This window comes from Cricetulus griseus, chromosome 4 (genome assembly GCF_003668045.3).
Source record: "Cricetulus griseus strain 17A/GY chromosome 4, alternate assembly CriGri-PICRH-1.0, whole genome shotgun sequence".
Classification (NCBI taxonomy): Eukaryota; Metazoa; Chordata; class Mammalia; order Rodentia; family Cricetidae; genus Cricetulus; species Cricetulus griseus.
The window spans coordinates 67,142,366-67,165,004 of NC_048597.1; the positions used below are offsets into that span (position 1 = coordinate 67,142,366).

Consider the following 22,639-nt stretch of genomic DNA (forward strand, 5'->3'; position numbering starts at 1 on the left):
CTGACACCTGAAGGAGTGCTTTGGGTGATGGGCTGTCCTTGACATGTGGGGGCTCCCATGCCTCTGAACGCAACTTGTTACCAGGGCTTCCAGGGCACTCAGGATTTTTCTACTAACTAAACCCTTTCTTAATTTCAAGAAGTAAAGAACATGTCTGGAAATAATCTTTCGACCTTGTTAAAACTTGGGAAACATCAGTGAAGATTTACGTGTGTGTGTGTGTGTATGTGTGTGTGTGTGTGTGCGTGCGTGCGTGCGTGCGTGCGTGTGTGTGTGTGTGTGTGTGTGTGTGTGTGTGTGTGTTTCTTGTCCACCTGTACACTGTCTTCTGGCTACTTGGTGGGCTTTGGCAACCATGAAAAACATGCACATCGGAAGGACCCTGTCCAGGCTGAGCTTTGAGAGGGAAGAAACAAGGCATGGCTTATTGTCAGTATCCAGCCTACGTCCAGCTCATAATAGGTGTGCAGTTCATGGATGAAGTATGAGAAATCCCAGCCCTTAGACGGGGACAGAACCAGAGAGGAACAGGCAGACCGGGCACTCGGGGCTTCGTGCCGGGGCAGATGATTGGTTTCGGAACACGTGTTTGACTCCAGTTGTGAGACCCAGCAGCTCAGCATGCCTTTCGACATTCTGTCTGCTAGCCTAGGAGGACTACCCTTCCCTGGAGCGCAGCCAGCATTGGGGAGCATGTGGTGCAAGGGGCAGGAGGCGGTGGCGGCGACTCCCATTGGTCCAGCGCGTGCCCCTCCTCTCGGAGCGGCCCAGAAAAGAACTCCCGGCTGTCCCAGACATCAGAGGTGCAGGATACCTTGAGAAAATGGCTGAGTATCTCAGGCTGCCTCACTCCCTGGCGATGATCCGCCTCTGCAACCCTCCGGTTAACGCCATCAGGTAACAGCACCGGGTCAGGGGGTGTGGCGGGTCTGGGTCGGGGCTCTCCTCCCTAGAAGGACCTGCCAATGAGCAGCTGGCTCCGGCCTTCCTTATGTCCGCTGTCAACCTCACAGCTCGCTCAAGTCTGCTTGGTTCTAGTGGTTCAGGAACCTACAGAGGCGTGGCTTTCTGCAACCCTACTTCGGGCTAGCAACCCTAGCTTCTCTGTGTGAAGCCCAAAGCTATAGTTACCCGACTCAGAGAGTGGGTCTCCAAGCTCCAAGCTCCCTGTCAGAGGAGGCTGCTGCATAGCATTTTCTGAAAAGCTGAAGTTTTGTTTACTTCATTGGCCATGCCCTGGGTGCAATGCCCTTAGCACATTGCTTTTAAAAGTGAGATCTGTTGTCTTTTTGGAAAATGAACAAGTTGACTTATCTTGTTCATTCCATATCACTGGCGAACAGAGTATAATTCTCTATTAGCCTCAGGAGGAATTACCCGTACGCAGACTGCCGAAGTGGTGGACGGGATCATGACCGATAGTGTGCAACATTTACCTGAGATGTTGCTAAAATCCCTTTCCTGGGGGAGACCTCCTACAGCCCAAAGGACAACCCTAGAAGCAATTCCAGACAAGTTCACTCTGGGGGGAACCAATGGGTTTATTCGGCCAACTTTCAGAACAGTGAGGGGGGAGCTAGGAGCAGAAGCATGGGTGGCCTTAGGGCAGCCACACTAGAAAGCAATCCTCCCTGGCAAAGACGACGAGTTCCGTTTGACTGTGCTGGAGTCTCCTCCCCTAATCCTTCCTACCTGTAGCCCTTCCCAGAGACCTGGAGGGGAGCTCCACTGCACAGACGCCCTCCCGCCCCCCCCCCCCTCTCTCCCCCCCACAGTTGCTTCTGCTCCTGTAACTTCGGAAGTGAGGGGTTGGGGCGGTGTGGGGTGTGTGTGAATCTTGCAACTCTCTGAGCTTCCTGGGCATCTTAAACATCGGTAAATTTATTTAGCTTCCAGAATCTTGTCAGTTTCTTCAGTTTCCTGAACCTTAGCCTTTCTCCTCCTTCAGGAAGGAATGCTTCAATCCCAGAAAAATAGCTGTGTAAAAGCAGAATAAATAAAGTGAAAATAGGTCATTTGGTGAAAATTCCCATCACAAGCTGCTGGAGCAAAACAAACAGATGCTGGGTTGGCACACACCTGTAATCGCAGCATTCAGGAGCCTGAGGCAGGAGGAAACATTGGTCTCAAAAACAAAACAAACAAACAAAAAACAGAAAGGAGGAGACATGTTCATTTTAAACCACACTGCCATTAGGTTTTATATTAAATTTTTTTAAAATTTATTTTATTTTATGTGTATGGGTGTTTTACCTGCACATATGTCTGTGAACTGCATGCGTGCCTAGTGCCCACGGAGGTCAAATTTTTATCCTTATTATTAATGTAATTTCTTTTGAGACAGGATCTTACTGTGTAGACCTGTCTGATCAGTGAACTAGGTGGGCCTCGAACTCACAGAGATCCACCTGCCTCTGCCTACCAAGTATTGTGATTAAAGATGTGTGCTACTAACCTGGTTTGATACTATCCTTATTTTAATGTGAAGGATTGCATTCACTAATACAAATGCAGTATGTATTGATAGAGTAATAGTATGCAGGAATAAAACCACACACATATGTATCCACTTGCTGGCCATTTGGGGGGGGGGTGGAAGTAAAATACTGATTATGTCCATTTCACAGTTGATCTCAGCCCAGAGACCAGGAAGTAGGTGCCGCGTGTGTTTTCACGAAGAAAGCATAAGCAATATGATTCCTTATCCACATGGGGTGTTTGCATACTGATATGGTTACTAGATAGAAGATTCTGCAGGGATGTCTATGTCCATCAAGAGGTGAGAGGGAATGTCCCAATCTCAGGTCCACAGTCAGATACGTTTCTAGTGTTTAACCTGCTCATTCCCTCCCCAATCTGGAGAAATGTAAGTACCTAACATAAAAAGTCCCATGGGTTAAATGAAATGGAGATTGTAAATGACTTTTACACTTGTGGTTCTCCTGGTATCTCTGAGCAGCCTGTGATCAGTCTCCTATCGTGGCCCCCTTTCTCAACATCTGCTTCAGCCTCGTGGAGATTTTTCATCTTGGACCCTGCACATTCCCATCTGTTTTACTTTGAAATTTAACGGCACGTAAATTGTTTACCAACTTAACAGCTTCCTTTTTTTTTTTTTTTTTTGGACCTTAATTTTTTTGTCCTCCCTCCTTTCCTTCTTTCTTTCTAATTTTACATAAGAAGTTATCTCTTTCTACATGAATGAGGTATGGTAACTTGTCTAATTCTCTTTTTTGACAATTAATTAAAATCCCTTGTTGCTGGAGTAGGCAGCCATGTATCCCTCCATTCTGGGAAACTAAAGTTTCTTCCTAACCACAGAGCATGGCTGATTATTGAGCTTGTCTCACAGAGTGATGGTTTTCAAGATTTTTTACTACTATAAGCTACCTAGTGAAAAAAAACCCTTAAATTTGAATTAAGTATATAAAATTTGAAGATGCATCATGCATGCTCAATGTTGAACTGAAAGAATTTTCTGAAATCTAGCCTATCCTCACATGTTATAGACTTTGGAATATTATAGTTTTACTTCTGTTTCTTTCTTTGGAAAAAAAAAAAGAGCTGGTTGCAGATCACAAATTTGATTTGATAAACTTTGGTTTAAGTAACAACAGCAAAAAAAAAAAAATCCAGTAGGAAAATCATGTTATGGTCAAGGAAGCTGAAGGGTTAAGACAGCACTCACAAAATGTTATCTTGGGAAAAAATGTTATCTTGGGGGTTTTATTTTCCGTGTGTGTGTGTGTGTGTGTGTGTGTGTGTGTGTGTGTGTGTGTGTGTGTGGTGTCCAGGCATGCATGTTCACATGAACATGTGTATGTGAGGGTATATTCACACCTGTGTGCCCATGTGTGAATATGGAAGCCAGTGGTTGACATCAAGTCTTCCTTGATGGTCCCCCACCTCATTCATCAAGGCAGAGTCTCTCTATTGAACTCAGAGCTCACCAACAGGGCTAGTCTAGTTTGCCACCTTGTTCTAAGGATCCTATCTCCTGGCCACCACACCCACCCAGCATTTCCATAGGTTCTGGTCTCCAGTCATCATACTTGCTGCTCTGTGGCAAGTACTTTAAATACTGAGCTATTTTCTCAGCCAATGAATGTTATCATCATCTGAACTCCACTTACACGTCTGGCATTGTAAGCAGGGGAAGTGCTTTCTTAGCTTGCTGGAACCTCTCAGTCGGCTGAATTTAATAAACTGTATCTGTTACAGTCATTCTCCTTTTCCTGTTTTTGAGTTTTTTAGAGTCCCCAAGAACATAGATAAAAGAGGAAGGTTTGGTTGGAATGGAAGAAGTCCCCATCTTCTCCCAGCCATGACTGAGGTGATTTTGACTCAATTTGAGACTCTCAAAAACAACCGGCCCTCTGTATCCTTGAGTTCACATCAACCAACCATGGCTAGAAAGCTAGAAATATCCTTTTATCCAGGATGCTTAGCGCTCTCTCTCTCTCTCTCTCTCTCTCTCTCTCTCACACACACACACACACACACACACACACACACCTTTTTTTCTTCTTGTATGAAAACTATTAACAAGCATTCACATGTTATGGTCTAGAATTATAATTTATATGTAGAACAAGACTTTTGCATTAGGCACTTAAACGTATGAGGGATTTGGAATTCTGGGAGAGATGGAAAGTCTTAGAACCAATTTCCCACATATACCAAGGAGCGGTTCCAATTAGTCAGTGGAAGGCTAGAAGTTCTGTTTGATTTCTTCCAGGCTAAAGGGTGAAGAGTAACTAGGGGAAAGGTAACTATTGTACAAGGACAAGTATCCCCTGTGTTCCCTGAGGTCAAATGTCCTTTCTAGAAGTTGGTTCTACAAGGACCTTCCCCTTGATAGCATTCACTAAGTGTGCAGATAACCCACTTAAAATAAGACAACTGCTTTTCTTCTTATCTTTCCTTCCTTCCTCCCTCCTTAACCCTTTTCTCTTCCCTTTTCTATTTCGTGTGTGTGTGTGTGTGTGTGTGTGTGTGTGTGTGTGTGTGTGTGTGTGTGTGTATGAAGTTACTTCTTCCTAGCTAAGTGAGATATGCTGATTGGAATAACTTTGATTTTTCAAAAGAAGTAGTTTAACGCCTTCATTGCTAGATTAGCTAGCTACATTTGTTTCTATTTACCAGTGTCAGCCCTGATTCTAAGTGCACAGTATCGAAGATTCTAGCCCTGCCTCTAAAACAATGACTTTGGCTTCTTCTGTAATTCCCATAGTAAATACTAGAAGCTTTATGTCTTATGTTGGAACTGAAGACACAGATTCATAACTGGAAACTTAGTTTTTTGAAACCAAACTTACCCCTAGAGGTTACTTGGGCATGTTTATTGTGTTTCTGTTTTTGGAAAAAATACTGATAGTGTTCAGATGAGGCATAACTTGATAAGCTACAGTATTTTTTAATCTAATTTGTTGGTTTTTAAGAGATAGGGTTTCTCTGTGTAATAGCCCTGGCTGCCCTGGAACTTGCTTTGTAGACCAGGCTGGCCTCAAACTCGCAGAGATCTGCCTGCCTCTGCCTTCCAAGTGCTGGGCTTAAAGGGGAGCTCCCCCACTGCCTGACTGTATTATTTTTTTAACTGTTGAAAATGAAAAGCTAGCTGTAGTCAAAGAACTTGAAGCACACAGTGGGCACTCAGGAAATCTCCCCTCCCTCTATCCCCACTCGGTGAACACTCATCTCCTCCCTCTGTCCTCTCCTCTGGCAGTGTAGAGGGAGGTCACTCTTCCTAGCTGCTGGGATCTTCCCAGTGCCGCAGATGTGGTCCCACCTGAGCCACCTGTGTCTTTGAAGCTGGAGGGAACACCAGAGAGGCTTGACCCCATGTCTACTAATTACCTTTTCCCTAGTCACTATTCTCTTCTTAACCTAGAGAAAACCAGACAAAACCACTTTCCTTTTCCAGTTTTTCCTATTTATGAATTTCCCCCCAAATTACCAAGAACATAAATAAAAGTGGGGAGGCTAGGTAAAGTGGGAAGAACCAGTGCCTCACCCTAGAGTGGTACCCACTGAGGTTGGTTTGGCTCAATTGGGGGGTCACACTTTTCACAGAAGAAAAAACCCCAGCCCTCTGGGTTCCACATCTGCCATTCAGCCACTCAGGGTGGGAAGCATAGTCACATCCACCATGAAAGTTTCCCGAATGAACACATAGATTATTTTCCCCTTGCCTTTATTTTTGAGTAATGTAGTTTAACAAATATTTACATAGCATTTCCAGGTTATGGGCTAGTGTAAGTAGTCTAGAGATGATGGGTGGAAATATGAATGCTATCTCATTTTCTTTGGGGGAACTTCACCATGAGAGGATTTAGGTCCCATGGGGGAGAAGGTCACCGAACCGATTTCTGGCAGATGCAGAGGGAATGTGTATGCTTTGTGGACTTCTGGATATTATGTAACAGTTCTCAATCTGTGTCATGATCTGACTGCTAATTAACCAGTCAAAAGCCAGGGGGGTTATTTTATTTCCTCCAGGTTCAAGGGTAAACAGTAACTGGGGGAAAGGTAACTCATAAACGTGCTTACTGGACTAATTTTGGTGTTTGCCCAGAGAAATAGTTTAAATCTTTCATTGAGTCTAGCCAGACTCATTTGCTTGAGTTCAGGTGGGTGTTGGCATTGTGTGGATTTAGCACCTGGTTGCTTACCAGGCCTGGCCCTGGGAACACAGTGGCTTTCATTCCCCCACCCAACTCCTGCCCACCCTGCCCCCTGCAATCCACATAGGTAAAAACACAGTGTTTTACTTTGGAACTGAAGACACACACACTAATGCATTACAGAAACTGCAGTTTGGGGAAACAAAGCCATATTTAAAGGTTAGTTTGGACTGTCTGATTTTCTTTTATTTTGGGGGGCAGATATTGGTTTATAAGCCTCAAACTTGATGAACTTTGATTTTAATTTTTAAAAACTGTTCACAGGGAAACACATGGTATGGCCAAAGATGAAGCATTTGCTTTGCACTCAGGAAAAGCTGTCCTTCCTGAAGCCTCCTTTGTCTCCCCCCTACCCCTCATCCCTACTCCATGGCCATTCCCAGCTCCTATATCTAGAAGCAATGTTTTCCCTATATCAGTTCATCCTCTCTCTCCATTTCTGGTTTTTTTTTTTTTTTTTTGAGTGCTTCAGTGTTACCTAGAACATACATGAAAAGAGAGGTGTGGTTGGTACCTCTTCTGGAGGTACCAACTGACGTGATTTGGTGGAAGCTGATATTTCATTGTTGTATGAGGAGTTGTTGGTGTTGTATGTTTTGGATTTTTGAAACAAGATCTCACTCTATAATGTAGCTTGGCCTTGAACTTGTAACAGTCCTCCTGCCTCAAGTGTCGAAATGCTGAGATTACAAATGTGAGCCTCCACTGGCTGCTATTCTTTACCCGGAAGGAAAATACTGTGGCCTTCTGTATCCCTGGGTGTCTCATCTGCCATTCAGCCAGTACAGATAAAAACAAACAAACAACAACAACAACAAAAGTAACTACACCCAGGCCTGATAAACAGGGAGGCTTTCCCTCCATTTATGCATAACCACCTTTCCCAGGATGTTTCCAGTTCTGAGTAGTCTAGAGATGGCAGTGGCCATAGGTTTTATTCAGCCAATCTGCTCTTTCCCTATAATAGACCTCCACTTGTGGAGATTTTCATAATCCACAGTGGTGTCTGGAGGGACACCCACATCAACTGCACGTGCCTGTGACCTAACGGCTCAGAATCTGTTTTCAGGATAGGATTCCATTTCTAATTAAAAAAAAAAGATAGAAATGAGATAAAAGACCTGTAATGAGATAATGACCCTGTAAAAGGAAAAGCCCTGCCTTTCCTCCCTACGGACTTTGTTATTCTGTTGTAAGACATTTTCTTATAATTTATATTGAGTACCATGATTTAGCACATTTCCAGCTTGTTCACCACGTGAAATGCATTCCCAGTTTTTCTTTGTTTTGTACTTTTGCTCTTTCTTGTTTTTGATTTTTTGGGGGAACTATCTTTCTAGCTTATTGAGTCCCTCCCCAGTTTTTAAGGCAAGATCTCAAGTGCTGAGATTAAAGGTGAGAGTTACCACGATTGCCTACTGAGCTATTATTTAAATAATTCTTTTTCTCTCATCTCCCCCACAAAGTATTATAAATCCTTAATTGCTGGCCAAATTTCTTTCTATCCCAATCGAAGTATAGGGTCTCTGGAGAAATAGGGTATTTCTACATCTTTCCCCGGAAGAATGTCTTTAATATCTTTAAAACTTCCACCCTCATAAGAGGAGACCCTGTATGTTACCTAGCAACTATGAACACATATATACAAACTCATAGCCGAAAATCATGTTTTTTAAAATCAAAACCTAACCTCATATGTTTGGCATGTCTTTCTTTCCTCTCTTTTTGAAACTTGAGCACATTTGTTTTACTAGGCTTTAGATCTTTTCTATTTGGGTTTTTGTTGCTGCTATTGTTTTAATAGTTCCATAGGAGGGAAGGCAGACCATGGCTCACAGGTTTTCTCAGGACCCATTGTCCCAGCTGGGAGACTGACCATGATACCCCCTCAGCTGGCCCTGGTCAAGCTCTGTTTGTAGCCACTTTTCTTTTCTTTTTTTTTCTTTTGTTCATGAGTTTTGAAAATGAACAGGAATATGAATATGACGTTATGATTGTAATGTGAAACCCAGCCCTCTCCTCACTGACTCCCAGGACAGGGAAGTCCAGAGGGAAACAGTTTGGCTGTAGGTTCCATACCCACCATTTACCCATTGACAGAAAATGTAAAAGTCCCCAGGGAGGACTTCTTTTAATCTTGTCATTGTTCCATAAATGGTGTGCTGTGAGCTATGCACCGTGTATCTTTTATGGTTTGTTGTTAGTCGTTTAGAGATGATGGCTTGTGTGGAGTATGTGAGACTCCTGCAGTGTTTTATCTGCCAGACTTGAACCTGAGAGGGTTTTGTTGTACATCCAGAGTGTGAGGGTTTTGTTGTGCTGGGGGGGGGGTGCATCCAGAGGCAATTCTGCCCAGACACTGAAGGATAACTGCTCTCTCCTTTTGGACTTCTCGGTATTATGTAATGGCTCAGATTCTGTTTATTTGATTTCCTATTAATAAATCAGGAGCAGGGGGTTTTGTTTAATTGTGTCTAGGTAAAAAGTAACTGGGTGAAAGGTAATTACCACTCAAGCATTAGGGCAGGTATCTACTGGTTCCATGAATTTTTGTCTTTGTTGGTCTCAGTACATCTTTTGAGTAACAGTTTGGTTTTTCCATTTGGTTTGAAATTTTCACGTTGTGTAATAAGAATCTACCCCCAATGCATAGAATTCCAAGCCAAACTGGTTAGAGTCTCCTGGCATCTGTCTCCCCATGAGTTTTCCTAAGTTTGCCAGCTTCACCACCCTAATCCCCTTAGCAAATTCTTTCCTTCATCATGACTAGAGAGTTCCCTCGAGTGGGACCACTGAGCCTTCCCTACTTCTCGAATGGAGACAGATCCGAAGGATGTACCCTTGCCTCACATTCCTATTTCTCTGGGATAGTTACCCTCCCATGGGTTTAGTTGTATTTGCCCGATGTTTCTTCGCCCTTGTCTTTTCCTCCTACATTTATTAGGGTTGAACTTGGTTGTCACAGATGGAAAAGTCTCACTGACAGTGAATTAAACCAGGACCACTAACTTCTCTCACAGCAGTGTCCAGGATACAGCTGCTTGCTAATCGTCAGTGCTTGCCTGCCAGCTTTCTACATATCTTCTACCTATTGGTACAAGGAGAGTAGCTCCGTCTATCCATCTCATCTGCATTCTTGCCAGGAGTAGGAAGGAAAGAAATATAGGGGGAAAATGTCCATTCTTTTCCAGAAATCTTTCTCTAAAGATACAGAACTTAGCTCATGGGGCGGAGTGTACTGCAAAGCATTCTGGGAAATGTAGTCTTATTCTGAGTCACCATGACGCCATCTAAGAAGCAGGTGTTGTAAATACTTTGAAGAAGGTGAGGGGGAATGGATGTTTGAAATGACTAGTAGCCCTACCTTGTTTCCTAGGCAGCCTTTCCTTTATCTTTTTCTGTTTTGCAAGTAAATTGAAGGAAATTGTGTCCCTTCCAAACTTCTACACGGCCTTCTTTGCAGCTTTATTACAGCACTCATCCTGCACACTCTACATGGGAGTGGCGGACACTTACCAGGTAACACTGTGCTTGTGATAGCATGTGCAATGTTTTTGAAACTGGTTATTAATGTTTTTCGTGATTGAAGTTAGAGTGCAGTGGAGGAAAGTGACAACTGCTCAAGTGGATTTATTTTATCAGCTCAGCACTTAAGTGACAGTAGACATTTCATCTGTTGAACAAATAGTGAAAGTTCTGTGGTGAGAACCTGTACTGTTTTATCCATCACTAGTAAAAGAAAATCTGTAAGATCATAGAATTAAATTAAATAATTGTGACTAATCTGCTTCATGGACTTTTTTTCTTTTAGCCCAGCTGTCATCAGCGGAATAAGAGAGGGCCTTCAGAAAGCTGGATCAGACTATACGATTAAAGCCGTTGTGATCTGTGGGTCAAATGGCATCTTCTCTGCAGGTAATTGCTGTCTACATCTTTCCCATTACCTCTAGAAATATGCCCAGACCACAGGCAACAGTGAATCTGCTGTCCCTGCGGGTCAGAAGCCGGTGAGGGTAATGGACCGGGACACTAGAGTAGGAGTGAGAAACATCACGGGTGAAGGGACACCTCTCCCAAGAGAGACTCAGACAGGACTGTGGCCTTGTCTCTTTTGTGTGGACTGGACTCTGAAGAACATTTCGTTCCAGCCTTGAGGGCCGATGGCCACTGCCGGAAACTTGCTGTGTGTCTGCTCTGCGCATGTCCCTTCTCCCTGCGTGAGCTTGGGCCAGTCTCTTTGATAGCCTTACCTTATTTTCTCTGCCTATAGATCAGGGGCCATAATTTGTAGCTGAATGACATTGTATGGGATTAAATGAGATGCCCTGGCTGAGCAGTCTTGTCAGTGTCTGTACCCAGAACAAGTTTAGGAAACATTTTGCCATTTTATTCACGGAATCATGAAGCGAAGTTCATGTTCCTTCCGGCGGCCCTTCCCCACAGGGACCACAGCACCGCTCTGCTGGGTCACTACACGACAACGCACAGCTTAGCCAAAGTATCTGGTGTTGAATCATTCGGTGTAGTTTATGGTACCTCTTTCTCTCCCCACCCTGAAAATGAATATATTGAACACTTTGACGGAAGTCACATGGAAATGAGGGGCCGTGGGAATTCTCCAGACCACAGGTATTCGGTGTTTGTAAATGGAAACCTGAAAATACTCGGGCGCTAGAGCCAGGATAAGAAACAATATAAAAGTTTACCGCCACGATAATCACAGCTTGCCTTGCCTGATCATCACTAGAGAGATTGTTTACCGATTTAAAAAGTGGTAATGATCTCATACAAATTGTAACGTTTAGCAAATCCAGATGAAGAAGGCCGAGGAAGATTAAAATAATGCATCAATTTTAAACCAGCTGTGAAACAGCTTTCTCATTAGAATTCGAACCTTGAACACTCAAGGTGATGATCCTGAGGCCCGAAGGGGCCTCAGGATCATCAAGAACTTGATTTCCTGTGTGATGCTAAGGTGAAAATTGGAATGTGATGCAAGTTCCTGAGCCGAAATTTTTGCTTTTAGCAAAGTATCAGAAATGACCTAGTTTGATTAGCAGACCTGTGCAGGATGGTACATCTCTAAATAGGGACCCTCTTAAACACATCGGCAGTATTTAAAAAAAAAATAGGTTGGGAACTGTAGCATAAAATCTTGGGCTATAGCTGGAAAATGGTTGTGTATCCCTCCAATCCCAGCACTCGGGAGGCAGAGGCAGGTGGATGGATCTTTGTGAGTTCCAGGACAGAGCTGTTACACAGAGAAACTCTATCTCAAAAAAAACTATTGGGGGGTATAGTTCAGTGGGGGAGTGCTTCATGGTTTCAAGGCCCTGGGTACCTTCCCAGTGTACACAGAGATTGTCTCTGTAAACTTCTTTTAGAATTCTTCCAGCCAGACTGCAAATCAATAGCAAAAACACAAGCAGAGCCTATCCTTTGTCTGAAAACTGAATTCCTTTTTAATCCTTGAGTCAGACATAAATTATAAAATATCAAGAAGTTTAGAGAATGCAGTGACCTAAACAACAATAAAGACATCTGACCTGGGCGTGGAGTGCCGCTCAAATAAAAGTTAGCAGGCAGTTTATAGCTTTGAAGGGTTGGTCTGAGGAAGAAAAAGCCTAAATCACAATAAGCTAAGCACTGAACACTGCAACTGACAAACCGAGCAGTAACTCGTGACCAAATGAAGAAGGAGATGATGAAGATGAAAAATTAGTGAAATAGAAAACAGACAGCTCACTGCCTTTGATCCCAGCACTTGGGAGGCAGAGGTAGGTGGTTCTCAGTGAGTTCGAGACCAGCCTGGTCTACAAGAGCTAGTTCCAGGACAGCCTCCAAAGCCACAGAGAAACCCTGTCTCGAAAAACCAAAAAAAAAAAAAAAAAAAAAAAAAAAACCCAGACAGCTAAAAAGGAACAATAATGTGATGTTGGTGAGTTTTTTTTTTTTTGTTTGTTTGTTTTGGTAAAAATAATGAAAACTTGAGAAACCTGTGAAGAAATTAGTCAAAAAAATAAAAATAAAAAAGAGAGAGGGGCTGGAGAAAACTCAACAGTTCAGAGCACTGGCTGTTCTCCCATAGGACCTGGGTTCAATTCCCAGCACCCGCGTGTTGTCTCACAACTGTCTGTAACTTCAGTTCCAGGGGTCCGATACCCTCACACAGACATGCATGTAGGCAAGACGCTCATAGACATAAGATAAAATTAAAATTAAAGAAGAGAGAGAGAAAGCAAAGCCAGTGAATTTGAGAACTGTGGAAGTCGGTGATACACTCTTACAGTCTCAGCACTTAAGGCCAGCCTGGGCTATATAATGTGCTCCAGGCCAGCTCAGGTTATACAGAGAGACAGCTTCAAAAGAAAAGAGCTGGAAGGTGAGGAGAAGGGCCACAAAATACTATCTGGCATGCCACAGTCACTGCCGTCACCAAATCTCAGCGGCTACAGCCACTTATACTGGACCTGCACATGACGGGCCCTATCCTTAGACAGTTATGGCTGGGGAGGGGCACTTGGGTCCCTACCACTCCCACTGAACTGTTGACCCCTGGTAGATGCTGGGAGAGGGGGAGTCAGTGTCTTCAATTGTCTACTCACTGTTAGCCGCCAGCCTCGAATTGATAATGGTATATAGATGGATCCGGCTAAACTCAGGGGCCATAAAGCAAAACACAAAGACGTGACTGTGGGAAAGGGACTTCCCACACTGTAGAGAATGGATGTTGCAGGGACAGGGACATAAGACAGGGTGAGGATAGGAGTAATCACAATGCATTTTGCACATTTAATTAATTTTTTAAAACAGCTGAAAACTAAAATGGGTAACATTGAATATACTTGAAATATGAATTTAAAAAAATACATACCTACTAAAACTGACTCAAGGAGAAGCAAGGCCCAAACAGTTGTGTAACCACTACAGCAGAAGGACCAGAGCTGGTGTGGTGTTATAGGTCTGTAATCTCAACTCAGAAGGTGGAGGACCCCCCAAACTATACAGTGAGTTTCCCATAGCCTGAGCTACATTAACAACACCATGACTCAAAAAGGAAAAAAATAAATAAATTCAATTACAATCAGAAAACTCACAAAGTAAATTCTAAGCCCTGGTGGCAAACTGTCCTAAAAATGTAAAGTTAATGCTACTTCAAGTTTGCGAAAACATTTTAGGAAGGAGAGAGAAGGGACCTGGAACCTTCTTTGGATAAGTCTCCTGAGGCTGCTGTAACAACTTTCTATTAACTGTTTTTGTTTTTTCATTTATTTATTTATTTATTTATTTATTTTGAGATAGGGTTTCCCCATGTATCTCCTGCTATTCTGGAGCTCGCTATATAGATCAGGCTGGCCTCAAACTCACAGAGATCTGCCCATCTCTGCCTCTTGAGTGTCCTTGGTCTATTTTAAAATACTAGAGGTTTCCTGTTCCTCTGTTCTGGAGGCTGGAACCTTCTGATGTAACACCAGAAGCCCCTCTTCCTTCGGGGTCTAGGGAGAAGCTTTGCCTGTCCCTTCTGGCTTCCTGTGGCTGGTGCTGTCAATCATTGCCTTTCGAGGATTACTCCCCACTCTCTTTCCGTCCTCACATGAGTTCTTCCCAGCAGGTCCACATCGAAGTTTCCTGATCTTAGATAGCTCCTCATTGCCAAGTACTACATATTTTCCTTTAAAAAAAAATCATTATTTTCATTTTATGTATGTGAGTGTTTTGCCAGCATGTATGTCTGTACCATGCGCATGCAATTGCCAGCAGAGGCCAGAGGAGGGCATCAGATCACCTAGAACTGGAGTTAAGAGATGGTGATGAACTGCCCGCCATGTGGGTTCTGGGAACTGAAGAGTAGCCAGTGCTCTTAACTGCTGAGCCATCTCTCCAGCCCCTGTATCACCTTTTCTGAACTTGAACAGATCTGCAAAGGCTCTGCTTCCAAGTCAGATGATATTCACAGATACTCCGTGGATGTTGCAGCAACAGTACCGGGCTCAGATTGTGCTGACACTAATCTGAGCTTTAAACCAGTACCCTACCAGGGCAGTGTGAGCAGATACCCGACCAGGTCAGTGTGAGCAGTCAAAAGGATAGACCAACCCTAATCTTGCTGTTTTCTAACAGGAATTCCTGTTATATAAAAGGTGTAGCAACCATTCTTGACTTAGACATATGAATGCCAGGACACTCTATCAGTGTTATTGATAGAGTATATGAGTATTTCAAGAGACGCAGGGGAAATTATATTCAACAGCGGTTAGCATGGAGATAAGAATCCTTACTGAGCTAGATTTGAAGGTGTTTACAAGACCCACAGCTAGCAAGTAAATGCTGAGTAGGAAGCTTTCCTCCCGAGAGGAAAAGAAGGCTGAGCTCCACCCATTTGGACTTAGACCCTTTGCCAGGCTACTGAACAAGAAAAAATAAATCAGTGGTGTAAGGCTTGTGAAGGAAGATTAAAAAAACAATTCACTATCCAAAGATACGGCAATGTTTGCAGGACTAGCATAATCATTCATCAGAAATTCATTGTAATTCAGAAGGGAATCTAATAAAACTTCTAGACATTAAACCAGTATTCAAAATTTAACTTCTTTCTCTAAAAACTGAAATCGCTACACCCTGACCTTTGGTTTCTGTGAAGTTCTGTGACCACACTATCAACTGTGTGATTAAAAGACTACAGTGAGATGTGGGCTTTGTAGCCTGGCTACCTGGGTTGGGATCTCTATTCCACCGAGTAATTGTAATTTAGTTTAATTGCTGTCTTGGTCAATCAGTTTAATACCTCAAAACTTTAAATTTTTACTGGTGATGCAGAGGATTATACTACGTAATTGAATTGGCAGGAAACTTAAAGGAGACAGCATGTGGGACCATGCGTGCCGGCCTGGTGAATTCACACCATGCCCTGAGGAGCAGATAGAAAAGAGGGAAAGGAGGTAGATAATACTCTGAACACAAAATTATTCTTTTCAATTTAAATTCCTTTGCAGTCCTGTGGACTGAACACAGGGCTTTTGCATGCTATACCAGCACTCTGCAATCGAGCTGTACTCTCAGCCCCCAAAAGATTCATTTTTAAGTTTACACCAAACTTACTGATGTCAAAGAACAAATGATGCCCTGTAGAAACACTAGGAATTACCGACACTGTCATGTGAAGACAAAAAAATAAGGTTTTGCCCAGTGTTCTCCACATTAGAAAGACATACTGAAGTTTCTAAAGACATTCAAGTCACCTCAGATAGCCATTGAGACGGAAAGGGTAACTATCACAGTCAGGCCACAAATCCATTTACATATTTATGGGAGGAGTTAGAATTCAGCAGCCTCATATCTGTGTAATTAGGCAGTCCTTCATTTTTGTTGTTGTTTTTGTATACGTTTTCCATTTTCATTTTTCCTGTATCATTTTTATAATCCAGAAAGACAAGCTATGTTAATTTTATGACTCCTAAGAAATCCATCAGGGGTAGGGAGATGGCTCAGTGGTTAAGAGCACTGGCTGCTCTTACGGAGGCCCTGGGTTCGATTCCTACTCACATCGGGATGGGATGGCCATTCACAGCCCTCTGTAACGCCAGTTCCTGGGGATCCATTGCCCTCTTCTGGCTTCCACAAGCAGTGCAGGCATGAGGCACACAGACAACACAAAGGCAAAATTTCCAAACCTATAAAATAAAAATAAATAAGTCATTTAAAAATGCTTTCAGAGCCAGGTGTTAGCACTCCGTTAATCTCAGCACTCAGGAGGCAGAGGCAGGTGGATCTCTGTGAATTCGAGGCCAGCCTGGTCTACAGGTGAGTACCAGGACAGCCTCCAAAGCAATACAGAGAAACCCTGTCTCAAAAACCCATAAATAAATAAATAAAGTAAGTAAGTAAGTAAGTAAGTAAATAAAATGCTTTCCAGGAATGTGTACATACTAAGTTGGTTACTGATATAACTCATAAGAAGTTTACATTTAACTGTGGCTTTTACACTGTACTGACTTTTGCTCTCCATGAGGAAAGGGTGACATTCTTAAAAACTAGGCTGGTGAACAGCAAGAGGCACTAACTCTCAGAATGACAGGCTGAGTAAGGAATCTAGTTCCTTTACTGAGCTCTTAAATTTTCTCAAAGTTAGCCGGGCAGTGGAGTGGTGTCACACACCTTTAATCCCAGCACTCGGGAGGCAGAGGCAGGCAGATCTCTGTGAGTTTGAGGCCAGCCTGGTCTACAAGAGCTAGTTCCAGGATAGGCTCCAAAGCTACATAGGGAAACCCTGTTTCTAAATAAAATAAAATAAAATAAAAATATCTCTTCACTACCAAATGGGAACATAGAATTTGGAAGATTATATGGTTTCCAGTAAAGGTTTGATTTTCCTCTCCTTTCCTTCTATCTGAGGATACAGTCTGAGGATACAGCACCTCTCAGCCCCAGGGCATCCTAGCCTTCTAAGACTGGCTGCGTACCCTGGTGTTAGTGACAAAGGCCCTGTCATTCTGAACCAGTTCCTCTTCTCTGTGTCTTTAGGTGCCGATATTCACAGTTTCAGTTCTCCCTCCCCTGGCCTCAGACTGGGAGATGTGGTAGACGAAATGCAGAGATGCAAGAAGCCCTTGGTGGCTGCTATCCAAAGCGTGGCTCTTGGAGGGGGCCTAGAGCTGGCCTTGGGCTGTCACTATCGGATTGCCAATGCACAGGTAAGAGGCTCCCAGGGGTGGGGTTAAGGCAGGGCTTGTCCTCAGAGCAAACTGTAAGGTGGGCCAGGCCTGAGGCTGATGACTTTGAACAGCTGACTTATGGGTGATGGTTCTTGCATCTCGGGCGCTGGGGCTCGGTTGTTGGGTTCCTGCCTGCCTCTTCCGCGGTGTTCCCTGAGCCCTACATTCCAGCGTTCTTTTGTAGATGTGTCCATTGGGACTGGGCTTCCCAACTCTGCATTTTGATTGGTTGTGATTTCCTGCATTGGTCTCCATCTGCACAAAGAGACGTTTCTGTGATGAGTAGTGAGGACTACACTTATGTGGGTAGAAGGACAAATATGTACGATGTAGTTAGGGACTATGCTGTTTTGTTAAAGTGATGGTCGTAGGTTGCCCTATGACGTCACTGGCCCTGGTAGTAGGCTACCCTTTTGTTCTCCCTTTTGTTGAGCAGGTTTTAAGTTCAATTAGAGAGCTGTTGGTTACCATGGAGGTGTGGGTGCCACTACTGCACCCATGATATTTGTTATGGTTCATGGGTATCATAGCTGGATTGTCAGTTGCTTCCCTCCCTTGCAAGCTTGCGGTACCATGAAAGGAAGTCCTCAGGGAGGAGGCTTTCAGGTCAATTCCAGCTCCACAGCCTCTGGGCCCTGTGTCTGAAGTACATGATGTCTTCAGCAATATGGACGTTCCTTCCACCTCTGGGAGGCAACCAAAGGTAACCACAATGTTTTGTAGTGTTTTGGGAGTCTCTCAACAATCCTGAGCAACTCAAGCAGGGACTTCTCGTGTTTGGTGTTGGGATTCTGTAAAATTGTCTGTTACTATTGTGGGCAGCGTTGTCAGCCCAGATGGGAAAATACCGTTTAAACTATATATGTACACGTAGACACAGATTCATATGTGTTATGTGTAATTTTTGGTAGAGAGATAATAGTATGATGCGTTATGACTTGTTCATACATTGTGTGTGTGTGTGTGTGTGTGTGTGTGTGTGTGTGTTGGCATTTGGCCTGCATGTGTGTCTCTATGAAGGAGTCAGATCCACAGGAACTGGTGGTACAGACAGTTATGAGCTACCATATGGATGCTGGGAATTGAACCTGGGTTCTTTGGAAGAACAGCCAGCACTCTTAACTGCTGAGCCTCTTTTGCAGCCATCTTTGCTGTTAGTTTATCCTTCTCCCTCTTTATTCTGTTTTTTTTTTTAAATCTCCTTACCCATTCCTAATTAAAACTCCCCATTTTTCCTATTTCCCCCTTCAAAACATTTGAACCCCAATGTTCCCCTATTGAAAAATATGGAATGCTTTACAAACGTGTGTGTCACCCTTGGCAGCTCTCATGCTAATCAGCCCTGTATTGTTCCAGTTTGGGTGCATGTGCTGCCAAAATGAGCACCTGCCGTTTTTGTTATGTTCACTCTGGCAGGCATCACATGTGTTTCATTGTAGCTTAGTTTTACATTTCCAATGGCTAATGATACTGAGCGTCATTTGCCACTTGTATCCTTTCTTTGGGGTGTTGTTTATTCAGATAATCAGCCCATTATTAGTTGGTTGTCCATTTATTGTTAAGTTGTGTACATTCTTTGTAGAGTGGAGATACGGGAAGTTCTGTATCGTTCTCTCCCAGCCTCGGGGTTTTGTCTTCACATTCTGATGCTTGCAGGGACCCTGAAAATGCAAAGACTACTTTGTTATCTGAGAGGGGTACTTATAGAGTCAAAGAAAGAAGTGTGCCCAAGCAAGGATGTATGCAAATGGCACAGCTCTGCTGGTAATGTTATTGTGGGAGACAGCAGACATGGTGTGCCCTCTAGAGACTGTTGCTGATTTCAATTAAGCTGTTTCTTATGATGTGGGAAGTCCTGGACCTTTCTGCCTTTAATGTCTTGTAGGCTCGTATTGGCTTTCCAGAGGTCACACTGGGAATTCTTCCTGGTGCCAGAGGAACCCAGCTTCTCCCCAGACTTATTGGAGTTCCCATTGCCCTCGACTTAATTACCTCAGGTCAGTAGAAAACTTGGCTGTGACTTGGATCAATGTGGAGAACAAGGCCAGTGTCTTGATAGTCTGGTCTTTTCCACTTACTACCCACACAGGTTCTAAGGAGCCTATTTTAATTTCTCTGACTACCAGATTTGTCATTTGTAAAACAGATACAGGAGTTTGCCTCAGCACATTCCAAATGTTTCCATGAAGAGCCCTTGTGAGAGCCTTCTAAAGGAAAAGTGCATGCAAAGGGCCCCTCTGGGGGTCATACTGCAGTTTATGTTATTCGATGTTATTCATAGACTACATATTCATATAGGAACCATACTAATCAGACGTGGTTTAGAAAGTTGAATGTTGGGGCTGGAGAGATGGCTCAGAGGTTAAGAGCACTGACTGCTCTTCCAGAGGTCCTGAGTTCAATTCCCAGCTCACAACCATCCGCTATGAGATCTGGTGCCCTCTACTGGTGTGCAGATATACATGGAAGCAGAATGTTGTATCCATAATAAACAATAAAATCTTTAAAAAAAAAAAGAAAGAAAGAAAGAAAGAAAGAAAGAAAGAAAGAAAGAAAGAAAGAAAGTTGAATGTCTGGGGCTGTGGGTGTAGCTCAGTTGATAGCGTGCTTTGTCCACCACAGTTGGTTCCTTGGCAATGCATAAAACCAGATGTGACAACTGGCAACTATAAAATCTAACACTCAGGAAAGGAGGAGGAAGATGTGGAGTTCAGGCTCATCTTCAGCTATATAGTGTGTGTGTTCAGGGCCAGCCTTAGCTACATGGAAGGGAGAGACAGAGGGACAGAGGGACGGAGGGATGGAGGGTGGGAGGGGCATAATACCCAAAAGAATTAAAACTAGAATTTTCAGTTTTCAAGTTTCGGTACCAATGATTGAATTATTCATTTTCAAGGTATTGTGGTAATAGTTCAAATGAAAGTTTTTCTTTTTGCATGGGGACTATGAACCAACCTGAACTTGACTTTCCATTGAGGTGAGGTTGAGAGACGGGTCATGTACAAGTATTTACTCCAAACAAGTGTGGTTCATCGTGAGCCTGTGGGTGGTCTTTCCAGTAGCACACATGAGACGGAGATGGGAAGATTGTGTAGGTACCACAATGACCTTACACATGGTACGAACTCCCTATCCGTTAGCTCTAGCCTGATATTGCTGTCTTTTTGTAAGTAAAACTAAGATGAGGCTCCTACTTGCAGATGATGTTTTGATGAATGAGCGGTAAACAAGCAAAGGTTTAAAATTCAGTTATTGTAACGAAAAGTTGTGTTAACATGTCATGAATTGGTCATCGTCTGAAAATTATTTCATTCAGAAATCTTTCTAAGGTTCCCAGTTTTAATTTCTGCTATGGAAATATTGACAGATACCACCTACATAACTAGTAGCTCTTTGGAGTCTTTCATAACTTCTAAGAATGTGAAAAGATGAATTTTTTTTAGAATCAATAATAGAGATTTATATGCTCTGATAAAAACCCGACACGAAAACATAGAAACCAATAGTGTGTATGAATTAAAAGTAGCTTCGCTCTTTTAAATGAGGTGTGTGAAAGGAAAATTAGAAGAACTAGATGTATTGAATTGAAATTCACTCAAATAATCGAGTTACACGTTGTTTAATGACAAGTATATTTCAAAAGCCTGTGAGGTATTTGAGGTCATTTCGATTTCTTCAGAGAATGCTTGTAATTCAGCATCCTACAGAAGCGCAAAGCAAAAGACAAAATGGAAGCAGAAGCACAAAATATATGAGAGAGTAACAGTGTCGAGAACTGAATTTACAAGCCCTAAAGTCTGCAGAATTAAGCTTATGAGGAAATTGAAGAAATTCGTCAGGAAGGCAAGAGTACCTTGAGATAAATCAGGAAGAAAAAAATAAAACGACTTCTGTAACAAAGAGAAGTGAAGGTCTTTGCCCACAGCGCTGATTCATAAGATGCTGTTATTGTAGCATCACGAGAAAGAAGCATAATCTCTGAGATTGACAAGTTTTGATTTGCATGGCAAAGGCCCCTGTGAATCAGCAAGTAAACTGGCGCAGGAATCACACACCTGTCTTTTTCAGTGGACAGTGTGATTTGGTGGCCCGGGTTGGCTTTAAAATGACATCTCAGAAAGGTTCCATGAAGACATCGAAATGTTAAGTTTGAGAAAAATTCTTGGAGAAATCTGGAAAGACACATGCCGTAATTGAACATGTGAGAGGCCGGCTCTGCTCCAGTCACTTTGGGGTCTCATCTTCCAGCGCTTTGGGGTTACAGCCTGCTAGACTGAGGTCCAGCCTACACTGTTCGTGATCCAGGAAAAAACAAAGCCAGGGGGCAGGCTTTGGGTTCAGCATGCAGGGCTGTGTTTGCTCCATAGTCGTTTGGAGCAGAACTGGGCCTTTATTAAGGTTTCTCTGTTCAGCCAACTAGTTCTGTATTTGGGGACTGTCTCTGGATCAATACAGTTCCTGGTATGTGGTAGGCATACGGTAGATAGCCCTGTCTATCTGTGGCTACCACTTCTATCACAGTCCAAATCTCAACCAGTTCATACACATCTGCAGAGACTTGCAGGGTTCTATATTTCTCTAAGTATCTAAAAAGACCACTTTTCTTTTATCTAATACTCAGAATTACTATAGTAAACATAATTACTTCCATTTATCAGGCATGGAATTTGATTTCTCGTACAGTTCCCTATGGTTTCTCTAATAATAAGAATTAGAGCTACAGCTTGAATTTAAGTGTCCTGGCTACATTTGTATTGATGTTCAACCACTATAGCCCAGTCCTAGCAGGGTGGAACACACCTTTAATCCCAGTACTCAGGAGACAGAGGGAGGTGGATCTCTGAGTTTGAGACCAGCCTGGTCTGTGTATTGAGTTCATGGCCAGCCTGAGCTACATAGTGAGTGTTAGGATACGGCGTGTGGGTACCTTGTCCGATTCCATGGCAGGCGAACGTGACCGGGGCGGAGGGACAGACACACCAGGCAGACAGTGCTTAAGTGAGAAGTTTTATTAGAAAGGGGAGGGAGGGAGAAGAAAAGAGAAAAGAGGTAAAGAGCACAGAGAAGACAGAAGAGAAGAGGGAGACAGGAAAAGTACTGTCTGGCCAGGGAAATAGCGGGGAAGAGAGTGGGAGAGTGGGGAAGAGAGAGGGAAAGAGCTCATAAGTGGGCGGGGTCTGTCTTTTAAAGGGGTCCTTTGCATCTGCACGCAGGCAAGTAGTCATGGAATGCTGGGCTGACCAA

The 22,639-nt window shown here is 43.3% G+C and overlaps 1 protein-coding gene and 1 non-coding gene across 2 annotated transcripts in view; one reads left to right on the plus strand and one right to left on the minus strand.

Annotated features, from left to right (window-relative positions):
- The first annotated feature begins 264 nt into the window (after positions 1-264).
- The window catches only part of Ehhadh (enoyl-CoA hydratase and 3-hydroxyacyl CoA dehydrogenase), a 33,425-nt gene continuing 11,050 nt past the window's right edge, over positions 265-22,639 (plus strand). The window contains exons 1-4 of the mRNA XM_027413019.2: positions 265-897; positions 10,495-10,598; positions 17,205-17,374; positions 19,281-19,392. Of these exons, the coding sequence (XP_027268820.1) occupies positions 824-897; positions 10,495-10,598; positions 17,205-17,374; positions 19,281-19,392 (460 nt within the window). The 5' untranslated portion in view covers positions 265-823. The remainder of the gene's footprint in view (positions 898-10,494; positions 10,599-17,204; positions 17,375-19,280; positions 19,393-22,639) is intronic.
- Positions 18,676-18,781, minus strand: LOC113835440. The gene has a single exon (XR_003484984.1). It is a non-coding gene; the product is annotated as a U6 spliceosomal RNA (small nuclear RNA).